The 27,459-nt window shown below is 44.1% G+C and overlaps 1 protein-coding gene across 1 annotated transcript in view; it reads left to right on the plus strand.

Moving 5' to 3' along the window:
• The window catches only part of EVA1A (eva-1 homolog A, regulator of programmed cell death), a 216,336-nt gene that overhangs the window by 74,552 nt on the left and 114,325 nt on the right, over window positions 1-27,459 (plus strand). The window contains exon 4 of the mRNA XM_063330593.1: window positions 14,932-15,084. Within this exon, the coding sequence (XP_063186663.1) occupies window positions 14,932-15,084 (153 nt within the window). The remainder of the gene's footprint in view (window positions 1-14,931; window positions 15,085-27,459) is intronic.

The raw sequence follows: 27,459 nt of genomic DNA on the forward strand, positions 1-27,459 counted from the left end.
CAGCTCTTAATTGCTCCCAGATCAGGCTGGGAAATGTTAATCTATGTTTTGTGTGATCTCATTAGCTGCGTTTAAATTAAACGGGACCGGCGCCTGGATACTGGGAGTGCAATCATGCACGATGCGGAGGAGGGGGGCCTGGTGTGGCTTTGGCCCAGGACAACCAACACCCTCCTGGCCAAATCCTGGCCCCACCGGGGAAGTTAGCACAGCCTGGGCACTGTTTTCCGTCAGCACTTTGGAAGCAGACATGTTAGTTTGGAGACAGATAGGGTTTGATGGTGGCCAAACTGCGCCAACCGGTTCCAGCCAGAGAACAGGCCCTGACTCTATTTGAATTAATAGTCTGGACATGGCATTTCACACCAGCCTCATGCCAAGCTTTTTAGATGACGTAAATAATGTGGTTCCAGCATCACGGTCAACAAAATTTTTGAGGAAGAAATAAAAAAAAAAGTTCACACAGGGAAGAAAACCACACCTGATTTCAGAAAAGGTTGAAACAAAAGCAGAAACAGTCAGACTCTGTCAGCAGCAGAGAAATCCTTTTGCACGCAGAGACCTGTGCTAATGAACTGGAGGGATCTGGCAAGATCTGTGAGGAATTCAAATGAAAAGTAAGTAATGAAGCACCTGCATTTGTTGTGGGGTTTTCGTGAGTGATTGGAACATCCCTTCTTGGGTGAGAAATGCATCCCTGAGAGAGGGGTGATTAGCAGGGTGTTCTGACAAGTCCTCCTGAACCTGCAGGTTTTATATCAAAGCTTGCTTGAGAAATCTGACTATTGAGGCCTGTGCTGAACTTCTGAAGGTACTTCAGGATCCCATCTGTGCATAAATATTTATGGCTTGGCATTCTTTGCTAATTACAGATACGCTAGAAAAGGAGGACTTTGCCTGTGTGCTGGGTAAGTGATTTTCCTAAAAGAGAGCAGGGGAAGTTGCTTGAAAACATTTCCCCAAGACATTTTTCAGGCAGCTCCAATTTTGCAGGGTGAAACAGGGTAACCTGACACAAATTATTGTTTTTTAGTCACTTGGCAAGCTTTTAATCAGAACCCAATAGATTAATAAAAAGGCTTGAAATATGTGAGGATTAGCTTTGCACAGAGACACGGGGACACGGTCAACCTCTCCTTGATGATTCAAGACATCAGTTTCGAGTCTCACAAGCTGAATCTAGCGCTTTTGTGAGTTTGGTAACTATGGCTTTTCACCTTGGTGCAGGGAGAAAGTTAATGAGGGGACTGAAGAAATGGAGCCACAGAATGGAAAGTACAGGACCATGAAAAATTTTGGTGGGCTTTGGGGGTTATTGAGTATTTGGGTATTGTTTATCAGCTGTAAATGAATCTAGAGCAAGGCCTTCGTGTTTAAGAGTTGACCCCAAAAGCTGTGGTCCTGTGAAGTCTTGATCTGCTCCAGAAAGTCTGAGCACACGTAATTGTAACCAAAGAGCACCAGAGGGTCCTTGTCCTGGGCTCACTGCCTGGTGCCTGCTTCAATCCGTAACTTTATCAGAAGACAAATGCAATTTTCTGGGCTATGTTTCTGTTCCTGAATTTGTCCTTCTTTACAGTAGACACTAGAGAAGTACTTTAATAAGAAGCTATTTAAGGTCTGAATTGTCTTCTAGAGTCATCTGTTTCTTTCCTTTGCCTATTGAGGGAGCCTGATGTGACCATGCTGCTGAAGGAGGTGCCTTGGTTAAGTGCCTACCTGGGTAGAATGAATGTGGGTTTTCCTGTATACAGGTAGGAGAGGTGCTTTGGGAAGTGGCAGAGTTTGGACAGGACATCTGTAATATAAAATAAGGATGCCCAAGCCCTCCCACTCTGAGTCCTGCTGGAGCCTCAAAAGCCCCCTGAATAGAGGTAGTTATCTAAAAAGGAAGACTTCCTTGAAAGAAAGCAACACTGAAGTTAGTGGCATTTACTTGTACCTTTGCTGAAGAATAACTAGATGGTGCAGTCATCCCCTCCAGCCACTGTCACTGCAGTTATGCCTCTCTGACATTACGTTGTGTTTGAAATCTAGTGGTTTCGATGCTCACTGGCTGTATGGGGTTCACTCAAAAGGCAAGGTTCTATTTTGGATTCTCACAGGCAGAATTTCAATGAGATGGAGGACAGTAAATCATGAAGGCCCCACATTTTCTAAATGGTGGGGCTCCGGGGAGCAGGGCGATCGGGACAATCTCTGCTGTACTAACTGCTCTGAGATTGCTTTCGCTGGAAGCAGGGAAGCTCACGCAGAGGTTTGGTGCTGACACGTTATGGTTCACCTCCTAGAAATTCAAAGAAATATTTCAGAGAAGTCCTTGCTTAACTAGAAACAGTGAGAAATTCAATGGCTTGTGTGTTTTTTGGGAAGTCTTGTGCTAATCAGGGTTCCCTCTGATCCAATGACTGGATCCGGGGTCTAGTGAACACTCATCTGCATGTACAGGAGTCAGATACATGCATGGAACTGCTTTTAAATGTCAGGTGTTTGGCAGTGCTGTGTATTCTCTGTGCCTGTAAATAAATAAATACACTATGTATGTGTATACATACTATGTATATGTCCCATGCCAGTTGGCCTCAGCAACAGAGAACCGGCACATTTAATTTATCAGGGGAAACGTAGCCTGAGATCTACCTCCAAAGCACGCTCAAGCCTAGGATCAACACAGAGGACTTCAATCTCCAGGGTACCTTTCAAGATCATTAAAAAATTGCACACAAATCCAATTATTTCTCAGGTAACATGCTGATTTGATTTAGACCCATTAAGTGTAATTACCGGGTAGGCTGCAGGAACATATAATTAGAAGGAATTGACATACTATTTAATTGGTCTAACATGAATTCCCTCTAACTGAAATCTGGATTCACCAATATTATTCAAACAATTTGGTGTTTGTTTATCCCCCTCACTTCAGAGGGCAGAGAACTGTGTAAGATCATGTGTTATTGTAAGCTAGGAAATATTTGCTCTGTGTGCCAGACTTTCCGGAGGGGTTGCGTGGTCTAATCCCAGCCAGGAACAGGATCTCTGGGGTTGCCCAAGTTATGCTAAAGAAATAACTTCACCTCTTTGCACCCCAGCAGTACCATTGCAGATGATTTCACCGGGGTTGGTGGCTGCTCTGGGCTGTTGTACAAGCAGGGATCGATCTGCCCCTGAGCAGCATTTGTTTTCCCACGGTGGCTTTTTGGTTGTTTGGTTATTCTTTTGGCTTTGTTATTTCAAAAGTGCCGATGCCGCTGAACAAAATGGGGACGTAAATGTTTGCCTGTCTCTGCAAAGGGTTTACTTTAGGATGAGTTGTGTTGTCTGAGTGGCCATTCGCTGGCCGTGCTGTCGAGAAAGGAGAGGGCTCCTACCTTGCCTATGTGGCTTCCCCCATGAGTCCCCCACATAGTGCCTTTCTCTTGTCTCCTCCTCTGCCATTGCCACGCTGACCTGGCTGCACCATCCCCTTCTCAGCTCTGAATAGCCTGAGCAGCAGCCTCCTCTAAATGCTATAGTGATATTGTCCCTCTTTCCTATCGGGTAGTTGCTATTTTAGCTTATGACTTCAAGGACTCTGGGAGAGATAATCTCCATCCAGTGGGTTTTTTTTTTTTAATTATTATTTTTATTTCATTTTGAAATGCTCCGTGGAGCAGCTGGATGTGATAATGGGAGGCTGGCGGGTGTGAAGCCTCCCTGTATTAATCATCCCAGCGATGTAACAAAGTGTGAACCAAACTTTGCTTCTCTCCCTTCTATTCTCAAATGTAAGCCTAAAAGCTTTGAAGTTTCAGAAAGCCTGGATTGTGACCTGGGCTCCGATTGCAGCTCAAATCCCTCTGTAACAATACAAAAACATATTTGTGAAAGACATCAAGGCTCTGAGAAATGCATCTGGGAAGGAAACTGGTGTTTGTTGGCAAAGCGTGAAGTGCCGAAAGTGTGTGTGGGGGTAGGAGGAGGGAAGGGGGTGGGGGAGGTCACTTTGTTCTAGTTCAGAACCTGCAGCTTTGATTTATGGGAAAACTTTTGTGCTGGGAATTGACCTGGACACATGTTTTGAAGAGAGCAGGCAGTCATTCTCTCCACCATACATTTAATTATAATCCAAGAGGCCCAGTTAATTCTTGTGAAGTTACAATTACTTTTTTTCAAACGTGGGAATGCCCATCCTGATACCCTCGCCAAAATCTTAGTCAGATAATTTTATTTTTCTTAACATTGCCCTTGGCAATTTTAATTAGAAAGCAGCTGAATTTTAAGACCAGTTAGGGATTAATTCCAATTACATCATCTTCTGATATAAATGTCATCTTCAAGTTTGCACACTCTATCATATAATGATGGAGCTGCCATGCTGTGTCCCAGGAGTTGTCTGCTTTTGGTGAGGGTGTGTGATTTTTTTGGTCAGTGGTACTTCCAAACCTATCCAAACAGCAGAATACCATTACTGGTGGCAGAGCTTTTCCAGCAGTCAAGGAATTGCAAAGAGTTATTCTCTGTATTAGTGATTCCCAGTTGCAGTGAATGTGAAGCTGCCTCATGTTTCCTGGGGGATTGGTCAGGTCTGCTCATCAGATTTCGATCACATTAGCTGAAATATGTGGAAAGGACGTTTTGGAAGGACAGCCTAGGCTTGCAGTGCATGCATCTTGTTCGTCTTTTAATTTCCCTACAATCCATTCCTTCAATATTGAATCTAGTGTGAGCTTTGCCATTGACTTTGCTGGGCTGAGAATTACACCTTTGCTGTTAAACTCAGTGAACATGGCGTGAAAATCCTGTTCTCATCACACGTCCTCCAGGCTTTCACTCCCGAGGCAGAATTTGCAAAATGCCGTAAGCAAGAGCAGAGGTCTATGGAAAGAGCAGAGTTTTTATAGACATTTCAGACGAGAGCAAAGAGGGACCTAAATGTATTCCCAGTCCCTTTGACGCTGGTGATTGATTTTGGTGCTGGGATAGATTGGTAATTCAGTAGTTATCAACCCTTTCAGAAAAGCATTAATCTCCTTCGTAAGACAGGTTTATTGGTGGCAGGAGAAGTTCACTGTATTGTTCGCTACATTGCTTTTTGGTGGGCCAGGCTTCCCGAAGCAGCGCGGGCTGTTTAATGGGCATGTCTTCTGGCCCATCCACCGGGGCAGCAGAATAAGCCTTTTACCTCCTGCATTCATCAGCTTGCTCTTGCTTATCTGTATTATTTCAAAAACTGTTAAGGTGGTGCAGGGAGTGGAAATTTATAAGGGCAATAAAACCCCAGGCAGCAAACGCCGTGGCGATGAAAAGGTGTAAATAAAGGAACGCTATAAATAACGCGGGACAGATCCATCAGCCTGCGTTTGGGCTCAGAGAAATTTTAATGCCAACGATTAATATTGTTTTAAGCCGTTGATGCACGGAGATTTTTCAGGCGCTGTCAAATAGCCCTGTCTCTGTAGCACGCTAATCACTTGGCTGTCAGGGCCGGGATTAAGAGGAACGCGTGATTTCATTGTCAGCGAATGCAGAGATTATTGTCAGCCCCTGCCCCTGTGGAGAGGAAACGGCTGGTCACGCGAGAGCGTTAAAAAAAAAAAAAAGGAGGAAGAAAAAATATCCCAGTTTTCTTTCCAACCTTGTCATTCAGCCCTGATTGACATCAAAAGGAGAACTGGGAGCCAGTGAAGACCAAGGTGCTGCTTCCTACTGATGTGGGTGGAAAGATTCCCTTTGCCGCATCAGACGCGAGCCACTAAAAAAGCCAAATTCTCAAATCTGCCTGAATTGCATAAATCATAGAGCTGTGGCTTTTATCCATCCCTTTGTCCATTGGCATTTACATTTTCTGTGGGGTCCTGGGAAAAAAACAAGGGGGAAAAAACCCCTTTCAAGCCACAGATTTTTGATGGAGGACAAGAAAGGGATACACCGCAGCCTTTCTGTGCTGGGGGAGGCGAGTCCCTAGCGTTGCCAGAAGGAACTGTGAGCCTTTGCCCTCGGGTACAACAGGTTTCAGGAGATCCAGCCCATCCTGAGGCGCTGTGGGCACCTGTCACACCTTTCTGTGCTGATGAAGGAGGCTGCCTTGTGGATGGTGCTTCAGGTGTCATGAATGGCTTTGCTGCCAGAGACAAAGTGATCTGGGAGCCTTCTCCCCAGGAGAGCAAAGGGGTGTCCTTGGGACAATTAGCCAGAATAAACACAAAGAAACCAGTTTTCCCCAAACAAAACCCAGACATCCAAATCTCAAGACAGTCCAACTGTGATAGAGGTTTGCAAGCTCTGAACAATAGATTTTGAGATTTTCTGGCACACTGGTGAAGAACTGTGAGAAGAAAAGCGTGTCCCAGAAACAATATGCTTATAAACCAAATCGAGATGCTGCAAAGTTAGGGTTTTTTTTTTCTTTTTCTTTTTTTTTTTCCCTATTGTGAAAGTTTGTATCTGTTATATTGAATCCACAGTTTAAACCATGCGCGAAGGCCTCACAGAGCGGTAAGCAGAACAGAGAGGCAAATTTATACACTACTTCTGCAGGGCGTCCTGTACATGGACCTACCTATTCAAGACAAAATATAGATCAACCGCTCTCCTCAAATAAGCTCCTCTTGGAAGAAATGCAGAGAAGAGTAAATCTTCTCCAGGGTAGAGAACTCTTTCCAATACTGTGGACTTCTTCAACATTTTTTCAGTATCAGTCCTACATTTGGTTTTCAGATTAATTATGCATTTTTAAAACAGGTATCTTCTGATATTTTCAGCTTTCCATCATACTGGTGCTGCATCAAGCTCTTCTCGGTTACGCGCTTCTTTTTCCGACTACTTAAAAGGCACTGGAGGTTGTCACCTAATCATGTCTCTGCGAACTGGGACTTCTAAAGCATTCATGATGAATTTGGGAGATTTAGTAACTGTATTTCTCCCAGCTACATTTTTTTCTTCTCAGGCAAAGCCATTGAGGGAATGCTTTGTGTTTAATTATTTAGGACAGTAGTGAACTAGCTTTTAATCTAGTAGACCTGGTATTTCCATATTTTGTGCTCCAGGCGACCCCATGGTTTATATGTAAAAATATCAATCAGGTATCCTTTTAATGTTCCCGTGTCAGAATTATTATTGCCATTATTTTAACATTTGGAGAAAACCGTTTTAATGATATAAGACTAAATTCTCCCTTTCAGCTATTTTAATAATAACTTTAAGCAGCATTACTCCAGATTTACGCCACCACTGGAAGAGAAGAACAAAAAGTGCCATGAGCATTGGTACCAATGAAGTCTTTTTCCTTACAGATTCATGTAATTTTTTCCTTAGTGCATCCCTCACATCTATTCATTGCAGTAACAAAGTGTTTTACCATTGCCTCCTATCTCGTAGCTAGTCCAGGTTTATATCCATGCTAATCGGCTAGGTATTACATCCATGCTGGTTGGCTGGTGGGACAGTGCAACAATTAAAACCGGCTTTGGCACGGATGTGAGTCTCTTCTGTAATTGGCTACCAGGTCTTATAAAATGCATAGGGACTTAACTATATTTGTCATCTCAACGTTTCTGACAAATTTCACTGAAATTTAGCCAGCAGGTTCTCAGGTCCTTGGAAGGAGGACTAATAAAGGGTGAGGCAGAGGCTTAGGCAGCAGAACACCAGTAAGCGTTCAGAAAATCAGCCCAAATTCATTAATGGAAGAAGTGGGATGAGAACTAAATTTGTCCAGGGCTCCCAAGCGTTTTGTTTAACTCTCATCTCACAGTCTAGCACATATATTTTGATATCGTTCCCTTTTTCCTCCTTAGATAACCATATACCTCTGTTTGTCCAAAACCAAAGTACAACTAGATGCATCTGAACGCTACTTTGGAAATGAAATGTAGCAGTTAATTTGCAGCACTGCCAGCCTTTTCACAGCAGAATATAAAAAGACAACTGCTTCAGACTAATGAAAGTGACAGTGGGGAAAGGCGCCTTTTAAACATTGCAAATTGGATGGGTGCATCAGGAGCGTAATTTTAAAGGAATCTGACAAGGTCGTTTGCAAAGAACAATCTTCTTACTTGTCGGAATAGTTTCAGACCTCCAAAACTTGGCACTCTTGAGTTTTCAGGGTACTTCTGAAGTTGGGAAACTGCCCACTTGGTATAACTCTGGACTGTCATCCGAGCCGTGTCTTTCAGATTTTCAGATTAGCTTCTGCAGGAGTAAGTGGTGCACTCCATGCTATCGAGAGTAGCAAACTTTGATTTTTAAAAGCTGAATTACAGCATCTTCACAAAAAAATTTCTCAAGGGAAAACTGAACTGAAATAACATTAAAAGATATTTCTGTGCAAATGTATCGATTTGTGACTTTCTCACTTTTTTATGCTCCAAATTAAAGGGGACGATCCTTTTTAGATCCTGGCTGTTGAAATGAGGGAATGGCCAGGTACCCCACAGGTTAAGTGCTTGGGGGGAGTCAGAGGACAGGCTGTACCTGAGGACTCTGGAGACCTTTACTGTCCTGAAAAGGTTTCTTCCACCCGATCCTGCCTAAGGGAATGCTGACTTGATTAAAATGGATTTATTCAAATCTGGAGATGAACAGAAAGTTCTCATTAGTAGCACATTCATGCGGATGAGGAGGAAGCTCTGGAACTCAGGATATGAGGTGCATGTTGTAAGTGAAAGGAAACTGGAGGAAAACAAAAAGCAAGGAGCTGTAGCAATGTGCACTGCCCTAAAGAGAAAGCATTTGCCACAGTGAGGAGTTTCTGATCTATGATGTTCGCTTATTTGCATTCCGGGACTTGGAGGCCAGAATCTGCTTATATCTTCCAAAGTGTAAAAACTCAGCAAACTCAGATAACAAATGCTTGCTGGAAACGAAAAATAAGTAAATATAGGAACACAGGAATAGGAGTGTGGGGAAAAAAGGTTTGAAGGGGAGCACAGACTGGAAAACATCCTTTTAGTCCAATTACCTTCTTCACAGAAGAGTGTAGGAGTGTCCAAGGCACCTTTGAGATGTGCTTATCTGTTTTAATTTTGGGAGGATGGACTTCGTTCTACACGCACTCAAAAAAAAAAGTCTCTTTCTTACAGAAGGTCCTGTGAATTAGCTGATTTGGGGGGGGGGAAATAAAAATATATAAAAATGAGGGTCAAAGGTTACAAGGAAGGGTACTGGATGGGCATCTCCAAGCTGAGCTGTTCATGGCCAGTCCTGGTGCACAGGCACTCTTGTTCAAGGATGCTGCTTAGAGGTGTCTGTCCTAGTGTTTAAGGTGTTTCCTGTCGTGGAGACTCATCTTCCTAATTCCCTCAGAAGAGACATTAACAGGTACTCACTATATTAATCTCTCTCATGATTAACAGGATCATTGGAACAGATTGTCCAAGCACGTTGTAGAGTCTGAATCCTTGGATTTGAATGGACACAGCCCTGAGCAACGTGCTGCTCTACTTGACTTTGGTCAGGGCATGGGGATTGGCCTAGACGGTCTCCAGAGGTACCTTCTGTCCTCTGTGACTCTGTGAATTATGGTCTGGAGTGTCTACATCCATAGTAAAGAGTTCATATTCCCACGGTTAACCCTTGTTTTGGCTTTTCTCTTTAGACTGACACAAACAATTGCTGTGCGGTGACTTTTGCAATGTAAGTATTCTTCTGCCTAGGTATGGGCTGAAACCAGCAAAATGTCATCACGTGTGAGATCATCATCTTTATTATTTGGTGAGGAATTCCAGTCTCTATAAAAGTTTGCTGAGTTTTTTTTTGCATATTCCACTTGAACCACCTGGCCCACCGTGCATTTCAGCTGTTCAACATTGCAACCAACCAGTATCCGGTAGGTGCAGTAAGAGACATAGGTAGGAAGAAGAGTGGCACAGAGAACTGGAGATGTATCTGCCATTAACACAGTTCTTCTGGAGAGAGCGTCTGGGTGAGAAAGTGAACGGTCTCTATGCCCTTCTTTCACAGACCAGCACTAACCACCACACATTTATTTATCAGTTAAAGGAAGACAGGTGTTGGTGGAATGGCTTGATATAATGAAGAGTTATGAATTTCTAGGCAAGAAATGTTCGTTGTTTTGGGTGGTATGCAGTGAACAGCTAACAAAGCTGGGATGAAGACGAGCAAGGCAAAAATTGGGCTGAAGAGAAGGTATTGTCTAACCTGGAGTGGAGTTCGGTTCTGAAGTGGTATCTTGGGTGCAGGGACTTTAATTTAACAGTTATAAACTAGATAAAATAGTCTTCTAAGAGAAAGAACCCTGACCTGATTAGAAAGTGGGCAAGGCCATCTCTGTTTCCTACAAAATCTCTTTCTTTGCTCACATCCCTGATTTAAATCCTTTAGGATGTTGTGAGGAAGACAGATTTCTCTTTCTATGTATTTCCAGCTCTTTGATCTGGGAAATAGGGTCAGCTGTGCATTGATTATGTGAAGCATACATCTTTTAATTAGCAAAATTTAATAAATTTTTTTAACCAGTTCCGTTGAAAAATATAATTTTAGGCAAGGTAGACTTCTGGCATTAATACATTCCGTCACTTTGGTAGACACAAAATCTTTTTAGGAGCTTTTGTCTCTAAGGTCTTGCAGAGATTGGGACAATTGACATTTAGTTTTGAGATTCCTGGTGGTGATCATTCAGAAAATTAAGGACCATAGGTGAAAATGTCCTTAAGACACTGGGTAAATGTATTTTACTACAGGTCAATACTTTAGTATTCTTGTACACATCCTGCAATTACAAAGGGTCTTCTTGTTCTCTTTACTGTTTGAGAGAGCCAATTTTTCCATTAGCAACATTTATAATTGTTTTCCCTCAATTGTTCTAGCTATGTTATAATCATGTCATATAATGACCTTTAAAAATGTGTCTAGAAAAGCCTGCAGCTGTTCCCTCCTTGGTCTCTCTCTACTGAGTTATATTTAAGCCAGTGTCTCTGCAAACAGCCAATAATAAAAGGGATATTATCCTTAGCAAATATCTTAATCACGGTAAATCTCTGTTGCCCTACAAATGACTGCATGGGGGATTAGGGTTGAGTAAGCCATTTGCTGAATATCACTGCCACCTTTCCTAGGCCATTTAAGCATGTTTAATTTTTCAGGGTGAAACATGAAACCCACTAATACAAATGTTTGCATTTGGACTGAATTATATCCAGACTGTAACAGTTATAGCAGGCTTAGGACCAGATTGTGACTGATCTGTAGGAGGCCAGTTCTTCTTGGGAGAGTGAGAGAGAAAAATGGGTTGAAGTACCAGTAAATATATGGATGATGCTTAGCTCTGTATTTTCTTTGTATCAATCACAGCCCTTGCCATCATCCAATGCCTGGGAGCCATCAGTGCCTGGATGAAAGACAGCTGGCTTTGGTTCATCCTGGCTAAGATGGAGGTGGCAACGCTATGAAGCGAAAAAGACTTTCAGGAACTTGTGTCCTCTGTAACATCCCTTTCTATCCGTTTGTTTATCCAGATTTCTATCAGGTTGACCAGAAACACTGAGAGCATCTGTTCTCCAGGGACCAAGCTTAAGGGAACCTTTGGGGAGTCTGAAATACTACTGAGTACTTCATCCTTTATTTTTCTTCTTTCTTTCTTCCTCGTAAGAAAGCAATGTCTCCTATTTGTGGCAGCCCTAACCAATTTGGACTCAGACAGAGCCTTGGGAACTGGCAGCTCCCGTAGGTGTTTCCTAGGGTAGAATTTAGTGACTGTGAGGAGGTGGCATCTGTTTCAGGTGGCACAGCCCTCTTCCTCCACACCGCAGCGTGCCAGGAGCACATCACCTGTAAAGTGTGCTGGTTCCCAAGGAGTGTGCACTCAGATTCACCTCCCTGGTCAAATATCTCGAGCCATCCAACAGGCAGCTTCCCCCATAAGCCCAGAACATGACTTCCCAGAGCAGCTGCAAGGGTAAGAACTGCAAAGTTCTCTGTCTCTGGAGACATTCCAAACCCGCCCGGACACGTTTCTGTGCAACCTGCTCTAGGTGAACCTGCTTTGGCAGGGGGGTTGGACTAGATGATCTCCAGAGGTCCCTTCCAACCCCTACCATTCTGTGGTTCTGTGAATGCGAGAGGCAGAGTTTTGTTGTCGACTCTCTCGTGACTGCTGGGCTGACTTACAGCAGAGATGGGAATGCCTGTGCATCCCAGTGTCTTCTGGGCTAAATGTAGTACTCTCTGTGTTTAAATCCCAGTCAGATTTCCAAATGACAAGCTCTGACTTTGAATGGTCAACAGAATTTAATAATTATTCTAAGGACCTAAAAATGGGTCCACAGGACATGTGGCTAAGCAATCAGTTATACTTGTTAATTGGGAGATGTGGCTAATAATAACCAAATCAGAAGAGGAAATTGAGTTAGTGCCTCGTAAGAAATAAGACCTTCACAGAGGACCTTGGCACTTGCTCATTATAGACTTCAAAATTGATCTTTTTCTAAAGTTAATCAACTGTTTCATATTTCAACCACTTCAGCCAGTCAGAGGTATTCTCCCTTTCCAGGTATTCTTTTAGTAACTATGTATAGCTTGTACTATTGCAGACTTTTATGCCTATGTACTTTTAGCTTGAATCCATGTTTTTTCCCTAAGGAAAAAAAGTCTATTAAGTCTATAAAGTTCTATTATACTCTGCTAGGTTTTACACTGTATAGCTAGGCTAAAGCTTTGATCCCATTTCCCTCCCAGAAGAAACAAAAATCCTATGGGAGACCATTGTAGGTGAAGATAACAACCCTTAGTATGTTCAGTGTATTATTCAGATGCCCACGTGGTGATTGTGGATGAAATACCTACAAAGATAAAATAATGATTGATTCTTCACAGCTCTATGAGGTTCCTGCACACTCTGATGTTGAAAAGAGCTTCTGTTCCTGATTCCTGTCACTGTTTTACACGTTCAGCTGGTCCTGGGTTTATCCCTATAGGTATTGCTGAAGGATGTGCGTTCTTCAAACAGATTATTCTGTGAATGAATTCGATCTTAATTCTGTCTTCATCTACAGGGAGGGATGAGAAAGTGTTTTCCCGTTCAATAAATATTTTAAAGGTTTGAAAGTTTCCCTGCAGTGGGATAAAAACTAGGATGTTTCAGAGATTTTTGTAAAAGGTTGCAGAGAAGGAAGATTATGTAGTGGAATAGCATCTAGGGTTAAGATTCTCACCCAGACTGTGAGGGGTTGGACCAGGGTTTTCACACTCCAGGTGATGCTCTGATCACCAGGTAATAGACTATTTTGAGGGGGCTACTTTTTGACTTCCAGTAGGAATTTTCAAGTTGAGTATGAGGAGTCATTTGTTTTCAGACATTTCTTTTAAATCAGCATGTGCCTGTTTTGGTACACATTTTCTGTGTGCAGATTCTTCTGAAAAAAAAAAAAACAACCCAACCTTGATCTAATGTAGAAATTAGCCCTGGTGTGAGCAGAGATTAAACCAGATGACTCCTGAGGAGGATCCCAACCTAAATTCTATGATTTGACTTTGGTGGAAAATCCCTCTCCATCTCCAATCAGGCAAAATGATTCTTGAACCTATAGTTACAATAGAGCCAAAAATGTCACATTAAGTGCTGGCTGGCCGCCATGGTGTAAAGACTTAAGTATTGAACTACAAAGTAATTATTAGCTGGTGCTCTCAGTTACTGAGTAGTTTGATGTATATGGACTTTGCATAAGTTCTCCTGTGTATGTGTCTGTGTGTATGATATTAGACATAGAGAACCAGTGACAGAGAGAGATAAAAGTCATGTCTGTGCTAGTAAATGACACAAGGCCAGGGGCAGCCCCAGGCGCTGGCTGAGGGTTATCTACACTGTTTGGTTGTTAGTGTGCTCACAATTTTGACCTGGTACAACTAGGAGCATTTCAGATGAAATGACTGATCGCGCTTGGGAGGTTACCATGAGTCAGGGACCCCTCCCATTAAGCAATTTGGATGCTGTTGCGGCTACATTTCTAACTGTAAATAACATAATCAAGTGGAAGGTCACTCTACGGAGGCTGGGGATGTTGAGATTATATTCCTGGCTGTGTCCTGGGTTGGCTGGGGTGACCGTAGACATGTCGCTTCAGTTTTCTTAGTCTGTCTTTCACACTTGTAGATGGCTAGCTGTAAAGACTCAGCTTTTCAAAACAGTCTTCTGTGGTGTGTTGGCAGACATACATGGGGAGGGCCAGTTCTAGGTTGGGACCTCTAGGGGTTCCCATAATACAAATAATAATAGTAAAGAGAAGGGGATGACTTGTGATTTCTTACGAAATAATTGCCCAGTCTCCTTGACAGATGTAAACTGAGTGACTGTTCTGTGTGCACCAGCCTTACAAAAGCAAGAGTGTGTTTTGCATTCTTGGACTGACCATTTCAAGAAGGATTTGGGGAGCACCTTTGCATATCTGTATTTGCAACAGGCAAGAGCAGCTTCCATCGCTAACAAATTTAGTATAGCTCCTATTGAATCTACCAAGGGAGGGGTGCTGTGAAAAAAAGCTATTGAGCATAATTATGTTTGCATTTGAGCTGCTGTGATGTAGAATAAATGCTTGGCACATAAAGGGCTGATCTGCGCCTAAAGGTGGGCTTTCACCTTGCCCTGACACAGGCTTCTAATGTTACCATGTGGAAATCACTCAATTGCCATGCCTCACTTACTTGTCTGCAAAATGAAATTATTGGCTATTTACCGGAACTGACACATGCTAAGTTAAAATACGTTCAATAAATGTGCTGATAATGCCAGAGAGAGAATGCATAATGCAAATGATCTACTCTAGCAGATGCAGTTGTAAGGCTGGGATTGTGCTGGCAGCTGATGTGCACCTCTGGGCGTACGCCCAGAATCGCTGCTGCCTCTGACAAGCTCACACCATGGGGAGGTGAGAGGGCTCCCTTTGTGCTGAGTGCCCGCCTCTCGATCAGCTGAGTAATTAAGTGTTTGTTTCCTTCCAGATGAGTACAAGAGTAAAGTAGCCTGTGAAGATGACAAGCTGAGGCTAAGCTGTAAGAAGAGCATGGTGATAGCCATTTACTCTGCTATCTTTGGAAGGACACAAGGAGGCAGCCTGGAGTGCCCATACCAAACCCTAGGGATGCCCATGATTGGTAAGCAGGGGAACGGTTTACATCATCATGGTAGGGCTGGCACAGGTCCTGGTTAGGAAAAGCAGGACTGGCACATGCAACCTGCCATGGTGGCGCTCCTGATGTGTGGTACCTTGTTAACCAGCAGTGAGCTTCGTCACGGGCACCAACCTGAGGGTCAGCTAGGTGCCCTCGCCAAGTTACCAAGCAGCAGATGTTTAGCAGGTTCATCAGATGATAAGCTTGAGTTTCTTGTTCAACTTTCTGTCCTCCTGGTGGTTCATACGCTGAGCCTCTATCTATACTATGGAGGAGCATATTATTGGTGGGATATCATGGACCATCTGTGGCCAAGTCAAGCCTTGACGTTGCATTTAGACTTTTACTGAAGATAAAGCAAGGGGTGAAAATTCAAAAACCAAGTTGCTAAGTTGCATGATGTTATGGCTGATTTACAGTACCTTTAAGTAGCTTCTTTTCTCTCAGGCTATCATAGTCTCTTACATTCATGTGTTAAGATCAATAAATTTAAAAACATTCCCTAGAACTGTCTGTTCTTGAGCCAATGTGAAATGAGTTGGAGTATTTTAGGCTGTGGCGGAGACAGCATACGTCCACAGTGCAAAATCCTGTGGTCAGCATTCCTCATCATCCTTCTCTGCAGAGGTGAGTGGGAACTAACTGGTTTCCCAAAGGAATTGCCTCTAGAGGGGGGAAAGCTTCAGAGAGGGCTTTAAAGGGAAGCTTGAACTGCCGCTATTGCTTGTGCTCTATCTGTTCAGCTGGGCCTGGGGTTCTTTGGCTTCACAGCTGCTGATCCGGTGCCCTTAAGGAGTTAAATGCTATTCAAATTGAAGCATGTGAAGTGACTGCTTGGAAATATGATACGCAGGTGATGGGTGTCAGTAGGAAAACACAGGTGGAATCAGGCCAGTCAGGTTATTTCTGCAGCGTGGTGAGTGCCTTAGTTGTGTTGCTGTGAAAATCTGAGCACTTTCAGCACAGCTGAGTAGTTCAGGGTTTCCTACCCAGTCCTGTGGTTCAGAGGCATGGCAGGAGGAGTCATGGTCCTTTAGCAAGTTACCTCTTATCTCCTGAGGTGACCTATGTCCCTGGATGTGCTCCTGTTATCCCCCGGTTGCCAGGGAGCAGAAGCCGAAACAGATCTGTGTAACAGGTTAGCCTAGACCTCTTTCATGTGGTGTTTGGGATGGGCTAAGACTGCACGCGCTGGTGCTGCAGTGGTTCGGCCGGGTGATAACTTGCCGAGTCAGCGAAACTTGAGGGGTTTCTAATGTATACCTGAGAACCGCTCCTTTGTCCTTGCTGAGAGAGCAGAAACAGGCACGTACTGGTGACAAGGTGCTAGCGCTGGGACCTGCTCTGGAATGTAAGCGTGAAGCAAAACTCTACGCGAAGCCACAAAGGGGGAAGTTTTACTTTGCTGAGATACAAAGTCCTAAAACTTGTACTGGCTGAGAGCAGGGTACGTGGCACTAGCAAACAGGACGGGAGGCAGTGGCGCCCAGAGAGCAAAGCTGTAGCTAAGAGAATAAGCAGTGAGGTGTGACAGCACATGCCAGACCGTGCTTGGATGCCCCGTTGTTTTCAAACTGGCCTTCTGATCTCTACAAATTGGGTTGTTTGCCCAAGGAAATAAGGTATCGGATCCTAGAGAGCAGCACACAGTCTGCTGCTGGGACGAGGCAGGGCTTTCCTCCAGTGTCTTAAATGAAACTAGTTAGAAGAGCAGGCTCAGTACAAGACAACATAATGCCAAGCCAGTGATGGGAATACCAAGGTAGCTTTACACTGAAATCCAGAGCAAGGTTTTAGGCTGTTGACTGATGCTAAAAATGACTGAGTTGTTGGACAAGAGAAAATATCTGCACGTTTGGAGTTGCTGTGGTCTCAAGTATCTGTTAAGTCAGCCTGGTGCTGCTGGGATGCTGGGGGGACAGGGATGCCCTGCCTGCGTAACAGCAAAGGGAGGGTGGGAAGTGTCTCTGGGGCAGTGGCTGCATGACCTGCAGGGCTGGGGATGAGAGCCAAGGCACTCACCATGGAGCAAGGCCTTCCCCAGGCTCTCCCAGGCATTTGGGCACTGTGTGAGTAATATGAAAAACACACAGTATAGCTGTAGATGCTGGTGTTCCCCTGCATGCTGAAATCTTCAGAGTGGAGAGTGAGTGTGAGGGAGCTTAGATAAATCAATACAGGTGAGCAGGTGGTCTTGCAACTCACCACGCTCCATCCCTCAGATCCCAGCTATATTTGAGAGTATTTGTCCAGGTCTGACAAGTGTCTTCAGCAACAGCTCGCTGATCCCCCTTGGCACGATGCTGCCAATGCTACAGGCAGTCTCTGCTTATCGTGAGCTTGCCCTACCTTCCCTTCATCTCTTTTGTGCACCCTGACCCAAGGGGACAGAGCTCCGGTGATGCAGGCAAAGCGGAGGTGAGTTGTGGCTATGGTTATCACTCCTCTTTTGGCCCCACAGGAGAAACCAACGTAGGATCCATTTGCAATCCAAATCAGCAAAAAACACATTCGCACCATGCTTCCCTACGGCACGCTGCAAGACAATAATAGTCCTGCGTACATCTGCAGCACCGAAGTGAGCGGTTGTGCTCCCAGCTGCCACTAGCAATCGTGGGAGCAGCGCGCAGAGTCCCCCAGCCTGCTCCAGAAACCGTACTCCTGCCACGGGCCTGCCTAGCCCAGCAGGCATCTCCGTTCCTTCAGGAGCAGGTGAAAACATCACGGCTTATAAATCAAAGCTTTCTCTAGCTAGAGAACATTTCCCTGCACGTTTCCACAGCCCTGCGATACAGGGAGGGCTGCTCCCTGACAGCCTTTGATCCCAGACATTCGCAAGGAGCTGATCTTACAAATGTGACCGTATGACTCAGACTTCACGGCAGCATCCAGTTCCCGTAAGGCAGAACCCAGCTATGTTCTGCACATGGAAGATTTATTCTGTTTGAATTTCACGGGACTGATGATTTGCGTCAAGTCTGAGCCTTGGCAAAGGGCCTTTTCCTGGGAAGTAGGTCCTGGACAAGTTTGCAGTGATTATTTTTATCCAGGCAGCATGAGTTACTTGATGAGTGAACAACTCATACTTGCTCCAAAGGTGGGGAAGGGTATCTTTTCTTCCTCTCCTAATGAAAAACAGTTCAGAAAATTTTATTCCATTTTTTTTCTGTGAAAAAAAATCACAGTTGGGTTGAATTTAGAAATCTACAGCTTCTACAGATGAGGCTTTTAAAGAACTGAGGTCTAAGATGGGGAGCAGGGTGGCCTAATAGAGGTTATGTATGTATTTCTGACTGTGCCATAAGGTAAGGGAACAAATAATTGAATTTATGTTGTTTCTGCCTTGGAAAACAAGACCTTGTACTCCTGTAGGAGCATTGAGGAGATAAAGTCCACTAACGGTGAGTTTCTTGGACTCTGCAGGGACACAAGGTAAGTTAGGTGCTCAGGTGGAGGGAGCTGAGGTATCATGATGTTGCAGGCCTTTCACACCTGTGTAACCCAGCCAATGTTGTGCTGCTTTTGGGTGTTGTGAGATCCCCCACTCAGACTTCACACACCAGGCCAGACGCATGCTTTCTCTCTGTCTAACGTCTACATGAATGTGCTTAGCATCTGTGAAAGGAAAGTTATTGTGAAGAACTCCATCCTATCCCTGTCATGTTAAAGAGAAAATCTGCCAGGATCCTCTTTTAACTGGGAACATGCTGAAACTTGTCTCTCTGACCGTAATGGGAAACCCCTGCAAACAGCTGGACCCCTCCTTGAATGCCTTGGGAACTCTGAAAAGCTCCTAAAGGAATTTGACCTTATTTGTAACTCTCTTAATAAAGCCTCCACTTTGCTGCCAGCGTGTGCAGAGACAATACACAGCATAGGGAGGTCTCTGGGGAAAGGGTTATTCGCAAGCAGCAAACCATTAATATCGCTCAGCCCAGTGAGCCCTTTGCCCCTTAATCGTGCTGTTTACAGCTGCCTCTGCCGGCGTCTCTGAGCGACTTGTTTATAGCAGGAGAAGCCAATTTTAAAAAATGGCCTTTTCCTACTTGTATCTGAGTGCAAGGTAATGATCTAATTAGGAGACCGAGGAGGGAGAACTTGGATGTAAACCGATTACCCTTTTTATCATTTAGTAGAGTGATATTCTTGATCATATCTAGGGCACCTGACGTATTCACATACGTATTTTTATGGTAGCTACCCCTCTGAACCACAGAGAGTGAGGTGGACGTGTTCAGCTGACTTCTAACATCAGGATCCAGGTCTCCTTCTCAAGGACCCTGTCTCTCTCCATCACGTATACAAAGAGCCCACGGCAATTTAACTCCTCATCTGGGTAGAAGGAATCTGGGCTTGGTTTTGGAGTCTGTACAAGATCGTGGGAACTCTAGCTCCGAAGCCTAGCTTTGGGTCCTGGTGCCTGGGTTAAGCTGAGTAGTCTGCTGAGGAGTGAAATGTCCTTGTTGCTTAACATCCAAGTTCTCTCCGGTGCCTCTGTAAGGGGAAAACGGATGTGTTTACAAAGCCCTGAGGAAACTCAGATGGTCAGTGGCGCTAACTCACTGGATCTGATAATGAAAGAGTGGAGGAATGAGTTCAGCAAAGGAGCCTGTGCCTTAGGTGCTCATTCCCTGGCATTTTTCATTTTAACGCAGCGACAGAAGGTGATCCAACCCAGTTTGTTTTGATTTCCTCCTCTTAATGCAGATGTATATATGACTCGAACCAGAGCCTTCACAGGCCCTCATATAAATATTTATTACACCGTATAAATAATGGACCCTTCTAGTTTGTTTATCTGCGGTCGGATCTAGCATGTGAATAAGCATGAAATACATGCAGTAAAAAAATCCATTTTATTCCATGGTACATGTTTCTGTTCCTGCCAACACAAAAGCTGGTTTTAAGAAACCGCTGCCCCTCCAGCCATGCATTTCTGGCTCTCTTCCGCTTCACCATCCATGACCGTTTTCCATCTTGCGTTTCCATCAGTACAAGTTTGTGGCTGTGCTCTCATCTTGATCTTAAGGGAAATACTTAAAAGTAAAAGGCTTCCAAACTGTGGAGCTGGAGCGATGAGGGGTAGTAACCTCTGGCACTGATGGGGGAAGCGGTGGGGGACCAGGGCAGCAGGAGGACACGGGGTATCCGCTGAAATCTGTGCTGGTCAGATAACGCCATGTAGCACAGCTTGTCCTTCAGCAGATCCAGGTGCTTGTGGCTGAAGGGCTCTCGGTGCTACGTCCTGATTTCACCATGATGACGGCCTTTAAAAAGGCTGCGAGGCTGGGTTTGTGGGATGAGCAGCAGATGTGGGGGGGAGTCAGACCACGTCTTTCTTCTCTAACGCGCACGCCAGGCTTCCAGAGTGCCCCCACCTGTAGGTGTGACTCTGTGTGCATTTGATTTACATTCAGTGCAGAAACTACTTTATTATGTGTATAGCTGATGATTAAGAACATGTTTTTAGAGGCCAGTCTGTTTGTATGTAATAAAAGCCACAAGTGTCCAAGTTTGAAGGCTAAATAAATATCAGTTGCTGTTTAATTCACATATAATACCTTATTAAATTTAAATTGAAATGAAATTCCCATTTAGAATGCTCTTAAAGTGGGACAATGCCTGCTTTCAGAAAGTTGTTTTTCAATTTTAGATACTTTGCGTGTTTCACTTTTTGTCTCAAAACACCAGGAGGTAATTAAAATCACTTTACAGCTGTTTCTAGAAAACTCAAACTATTGTTGGACTCCATAGAGTCATAAAAAATGATTTATATGAAGTTGGGTTTATAGGCACACAATGGCTATTTTTTAGAAAAAATAAAAAAAAACCCCAAACCATTCAAATTTGCTTCTGGGCAAGATCTTTCTCAAGCCAAGGTTCAACTTGGTTTTAAAAAAGTTGTTTACTGGGGAGTATGACTCCATGCAGTGGTTGTAAATAAAAATTCTGAAAGTAGTAATTTAAATAGCACTGGCAGGCTCTGTGATGATATTGGTATGATATTTGGAGAAGTAAAGTGGGTATTTGTGTCAGTCGTATCAACTTCTTTAGTAACTGGTCTTATAAAAGATGCCTATTGCCCAACTATTAGTTAAAAGTAAATCCTGAATATAATCCTAATAATAAAAGGGCAGAATTTAAGAGATTTAAATCTATAGCATCTCAGCTTATTTCCATGGAGTTACGCTGAATGAAAACCAGTGTGACTTGTTCAGAACTGATCAAGTTCCTCTTAAAATAGTGCAGACGTCACTCAAGAATATTACAAAATTACAACGATGGTGAACGCTGAGCTTGAGAAACAAAGGTAATGTGAAACCTGTGAAGCTGCAGCCACACCGTGCTTTATTTTAGGAACCAAGGGCAAGAAGTGACTTGCAGAACGTGTGAGCTGGGTAGTCTCTTTAAAAAAGTGGGCCAGTCCTGCAGCTAGCAAAGTTCAGACCTTGCTTCAGCTGAGGGTAGGCACTTGTTGAGCTATACCAATGTTCAGGAAAACACTTTTGTTGGGCTGTAATGCACAGGAAGGACAGATGAGCTCAGGGACTTGACAGAGCAGTAGATGCATTGAATGCACCATCCCTGTCTTCTACTGAGTGAAGCAAAAGCTGTTAGCTTCTTCGTTTTTTATCTCGATTGCCTTATGGCCTACAATCAACTCTTTTCTGCTGCAAATTAAATAATAAAATTTTACTGTCATTGCCAGACCAAAGCTGCTTTGTTCTCTGAGACTTCTTGGAGCCAAGTTTGAAGCTGTCCTCAGATTCTCACTTTAGCCCCCCCACCTGCAAAATGTTATTAATTTGCTCAACTTTACACACCCTGAGCCAGTCTCTGCAAAACTGGAGCCTCGTGTGTTTCGTATGAGTGGTTCTGTTGCCAGATACAAAGGTGATAAGATGATTTGAGTTCACCCTAATAAACCAAGTGTTTCTAAATGTAACTATAGCATCCGTAATTAAACCTGCAATTGATCCTTCAGTTGCAGTCTCTAGATGCAATTAGGTTTTTTTAAGAATGTTTTCTCTTTTCTGGCCTACTTATAAGTTTCCAAAGTTTTATGAAGTGTGTGGTGAATAATTTTTCTCTCTCGTTCATTAAAACATACTTTTTGATGTAAAGCTGTCCTTCTCTGTACATCCTTCTAATGTTTGGTTGTAGATTTCTTTTTTAGCCGGCTGTTTTCAGTGACATCGTGCAAGACACAGACGCTGTATCCAGCTGCACCAACACCAAGTTCCCTGCTGCTATATGTTATAATGATGGCAATTTATATCATAAACCCAGCTCAATGTGATGCCAAAGTACCTGGCACTGCCAAAGCAAAAATCAAATAGAAAGTCCCTCAAACATTAAGGTTCACAGAAAAAGAAACAGCATGCTGGGACTGAAGCTGTTGTGGGTGTGGCAGACTCTTCACCCTCAAGGGAGGTGATTCTCCCCCTCTACTCCATTCTCGTGAGACCCCACCTGCAGTACTGCGTCCAATTCTGGAGCCCCTACTACAAGAGAGATATGGACGTGCTGGGACATATCCAGAGAAGGGCCACAAGGATGATCAGAGGGCTGGAGCACCTCTCCTATGAGGACAGACTGAGAGAGTTGGGGTTGCTCAGTCTGGAGAAAAGGAGGCTCCGAGGAGGCCTTATAGTGGCCTACCAGTATCTTAAGGGGGCCTACAAGAAAGCTGGTGAGGGACTTTTTAGAATGTCAGGTAATGGTAGGACTAGAGGGAATGGATTAAAACTAGAGATGGGACGATTCAGACTGGACGTTAAGAAGAAGTTCTTCACCATGAGGGTGGTGAGACACTGGAACAGGTTGCCCAGAGAGGTGGTGGAAGCCCCTTCCCTGGAAGTTTTTAAGGCCAGGCTGGACGGGGCTCTGAGCACCCTGATCTAGTGGGAGGTGTCCCTGCCCATGGCAGGGGGGTTGGAACTAGATGATCTTTAAGGTCCCTTCCAACCCTAACAATTCTATGATTCTATGATTCTTGGCCTCAAGGTTGACCGTGAAATGTTGGAACATCTTTCTGACTCTGTTCTGCACAGCATTAGGTAATACTTGTACCACAGCTCGTGAGCAGGGACCTGGGAAACCAGAGCTAATGGGGAAGCCAAAGCCCCAGTAATACTTTCCCACCAGTCCTGGCTGCAAATCCTTTCCCACAGCCCAGTGGCGTATCAAGCAAAAATTCTCCTGAGCCCGTGCTCACAGCTCAGAAGTGCTTTTAACAATCTCTTCTAACAAATTAATTTCTTTTATTTCCCTACTTGAGGAGGGTTTTCTTGTGCTTGGAACAGATTGATTGTGCAGTTTTCTGAAGCCCATTCTGTTCTGGCTTCCAAACCAGCAGCCTTTTAATTGTTTTGGGACTCTGGTCCTGAGCTTTCCCCTTTACACACCTGCTTCTGCATCTTTTCGTATTTAAGGGTTGTCTTTTGTTTTTATTCATTGGTCTTCACAGTGGTTGATCTATAGGGCTAAGTATCCGTAGTTTGGTTTTCTCCCTCTTGTCTTCCACCCTCCCTGGAAGTGGGAGGGTGGAAGTTTAGTGGTCCTAAACCCAACTCAATTCTTGTGTCCTCTATAGAGGCTTGTGTGCCATGGCAAGGAAGAGAAATCCAGCATATTTCTGTTGCCCCCATCTGAAATTGTGTGACAATGCTATACTGATTGATAAACAAATTACTGTCCCAGGCTGCTTAGAGCTGCTTAGAGCATGTGGACAAAGCCCATCTTTATCAACTCTCTTCTGCACTAGCTTTTAAAGAGAACATTAAACTTAATGGGCACAGACTAAGCTGCAAATGCCTGGGATTTGATATACTGCACATGGGGCAGACTGGCGCATCAATACTCTATGAAGACATCCTTCACAGCCTGCTAGGATGGCTAATTTTGGCTAATTTAGCAGCTGAAGCAGAGGCTCAGACACCTCCAGCGGCTGTCGCTTTATGAAGGAGCTGAACTTTGTGTCAACCACAGCTAACGGAGCATCTTTAAAATAAATGAGAAACTGTCCAAGAGCAGAAGGGGAACTTCCTTCCCCCCCGTTGATGATAGAGATTCTCTTGCAGAATGGGAAAGTTTTGAGTCACTCCTAGGTAAAACGTGAAGGAACGTGGGCAGCTGCCTCACCTGCAAGGTTGGAGTTACTTTCTTCCCGCTTATGTCCTTCTTGCCCTTCCATCAAAGTTTGCTTTCTCTTTTGGCAGACAAGCAGATAACCACAGCGCCAATTCAGATATCTGGCAGATTTCTTTGCAGGAACTAAATTTCTCTCCTCTTAGTTAATTGACTCCTGCATCTTCCATCTTTCATTCTGTCCTCCCTGCTTCACAGCTCTCAGCAAGTAACTTTTCCTGTTTTATTCTTTAGCAAGAAATCGTGCTGCATGTTTCAGAGAAAAATCCTGTCCTCTGCTTGGGAGGAATTTGCTCCTAGAGCTGTCACTTGTTTGTAAATGACTTGCCTCAAGGGAATATTTATCTTAGGTCGTTCCTTTCACCTGCTTCTCAAAAGATAGCATGGAAAGCTAGGGTTCTGCTGACCATTTTAGTTCGAGATTTAGGTCTGCCCCTGATGCCTTTACACTGAGCCAAAGAGTGCCACAGAATTCGTCTCTTGATCAGGTACCACCATTCCTCTTCCAGTTCCTAATCACTTACCTCACATGCACCGCTGGAAATAGCATTTTAGACAGTGATTATCTTTCTGAAGCCTTTAATTAGAGTCAATCTTTTGGTCCTTTTGACACTTCAAGGTCTTATACTTGGTTGAAAAAGTAGAATGAGTGCCATTTTGTGTGCTAAATTCATGGACTCGGAGCGAGTGCATCCTCTGGTAGGTGGGTGTAGTTTTCTTCTCAGGCTCTGTTTTTCTTTTTCCCAAGTGCACACATGTGATTCTTATGATGTGGAATAAGGGCATACCGGGCTAATATGCAAAGAGGCTATAGAGATTAGTGATGGAAAAGAGATCTGATGCTCAGATGCAACAGTAATTATTACAGTGCGCACTGGAGAGTGAAAATGTCCAGCTAGCCAACAGTCCTATGATCCTGAGGTCTATGAAGAAGAGGATGAATTGGCTTTCTCTCTAGTCTGACAGAATGGACAATACTGGGATGAGCTCCATGCCCTGCTGCCTTTCCAGTTCCACAGGCAGCCTCTGGAAAACCACTACCTGACAGCCTTACAGCACGCTAACATATTCACATGTGCAGGTGTACAGGGTCCTGCTTGCTCTGGACAGCTTGCCTCATCTGTGCAGGAACCTGCCTTTGCAGGCTCAACATGGATGTGGCAGGTGAGTCTGATCACAAGGCTGAGAGACGCACAGATGTTCTTGAGCATCTGGCATATGCCCAAGTTCACCGTGGGATTAGTCAGCCATCTCAAAACTAGGTGTCTGAATCTGTTTGTGGATCCATCTGTGATGACTGCTGCCTTGGAAGAGGCTCCGATCTCCTCCAGAGCATCTAAGAGTTACCGTAATGCAAAAGTTAAACTGTTCGGAAACATTCTTTCAAACCCGCATAGGTTTTGCAAGCAAGAGCAGCAACGTATGGCTTGGATTTCAGGTTTGGATGTGTCACCCTTATTGGAGAAAAACAAGTAACAGTGAGTAACCAAAGTAACGGATGTGATTAATAGGCTTTGGCTCCAATTTTTTTTTTTTCACCAGGAAGAGGTAATAAAGAAATAGTCATGCTGGGAAGCAGCCTTAAACTGACTGAAACCCATTCATTGTGGTGAGCTTGATGATACGGCCATTACATCACTGAGACCGATTCCAGTTTTAAAGCCAATTCTGTCTGCAAGCTGCAGCTGGTGAAATCCTCCAGTGTGGCTTTCTTGCCATCTGATTTGGGTTTTTACTCTGTCAGAGGTTGGGCTGATAAAGACAGTAGATCAGGGAGTATCATCGTACTAAATGCAGCTGGTAAGATGAATTACCTACTGAGGGCTTAGACTAAGAGTTGTGAAATGAAACTGGCCAGCAGTCTGCATTTGTGGAGTGATCCTGCGAAAGGGAATTCACCTTATAACGGGAGCAAGGCTGGAGGGACGTGGAACTTCTAGAAAGTGGGGCCGGGAGTAAAGAGGCTGAAGTAAGCTGATCCCACTCTCCTCCAAACCCAAGCTTTGGTTTAAAATACCCTATTCCAAAAGAACAGCTGATATCTTTAAACACTTTCACATGTGGAAGTTTCACCGTGGCCAGGATTCATATTTGCTCTTTGGCAGTGTACTGAAGCAATCCAAGACTAATGAAGGCTGAGGGTAACTCTGGCCCAAACTGTGTAAGTGGGCTCTCTATCGTCTGTGAGGTCTTAAAGTGGTTTTTATTGCTCTGCTGTGGGATTTGAGCTTTGTGGGCTTTAAAAGGTTCTTGGCAGGGGCCTGGCTCTGCTTAGCAGTACTTACCTCAGACTTAGGGATATGGTGTTGGCATCTCTGAGTGTCCTTCCCCATATCTCTGATACAATGGGGTCACTTGTTTGTCACTGATGTCAGGATGGTATTTCATGTAACATCTGCAGTCTGCATTTAGCAAGCAAACAAGCAGCAAAAGAAAAGGGATGTTGCCCTGAACGAGCGTGCTATCTGGTGCAACAAGAATGTCACGTCTTATCTTCTTTTTCTGAAGGCCTGGAAAATGTGAATTTGGCCAGCTGCAGGGAACCATAGCCCAACTCGGCTAGACCACATTGCTGGGCTTGGCTCCCCAGCATCTTTTTGAGAGGCTAACTAACTGTATGATTTATGGATAAGAGAGCCTCTGTTTTCTTGTCTCGACGAGCTCTGGGAATGGGCACCTGGAGGTGAAATCTTCTGACCTGGAATCACCTCCTGAAGAGATACCAATATACTTGGAGATTTCACTTCAACCCAGCTCCCTAAGGACTTGTTTACATCTGGAAATTAAATTATCTACATGCACTTGATAACAGCCAACAGGAGTGATGTTGAGTGTTTTTGTACTCCTGAGACATGGGGGTAAAAGAAAACACCATGTTGTCCGTTCTAGAGCTCTGAATGACATGGTGGTGACGGTGATTTATGAGGGTGCTGTAGCCTCATTTATCACTCAGCCATGTCTCAGATGTATTATCGGCATCTTCAGTGCTAGTTAGTGAGGGGATAAAGATGCTTGAATGTGACATTTTGGCATCTTGCTAAATGACCTCCTTATCAAAAATCCTTTGAAGTGGATAAAGGAGATGGTTCCATTTGGAGGCTTTGATTGCTGCTCCTACATATTTCAGTTCAGTGTGTTATGTGGAGGACGAACATGTTGACAGATCAAAAAAATCAAGAGAGGGGACCAAGCTAATTTCAGTATCAG

The sequence above is a fragment of the Chroicocephalus ridibundus genome, chromosome 3 (assembly GCF_963924245.1).
Source record: "Chroicocephalus ridibundus chromosome 3, bChrRid1.1, whole genome shotgun sequence".
Taxonomy (NCBI): domain Eukaryota; kingdom Metazoa; phylum Chordata; class Aves; order Charadriiformes; family Laridae; genus Chroicocephalus; species Chroicocephalus ridibundus.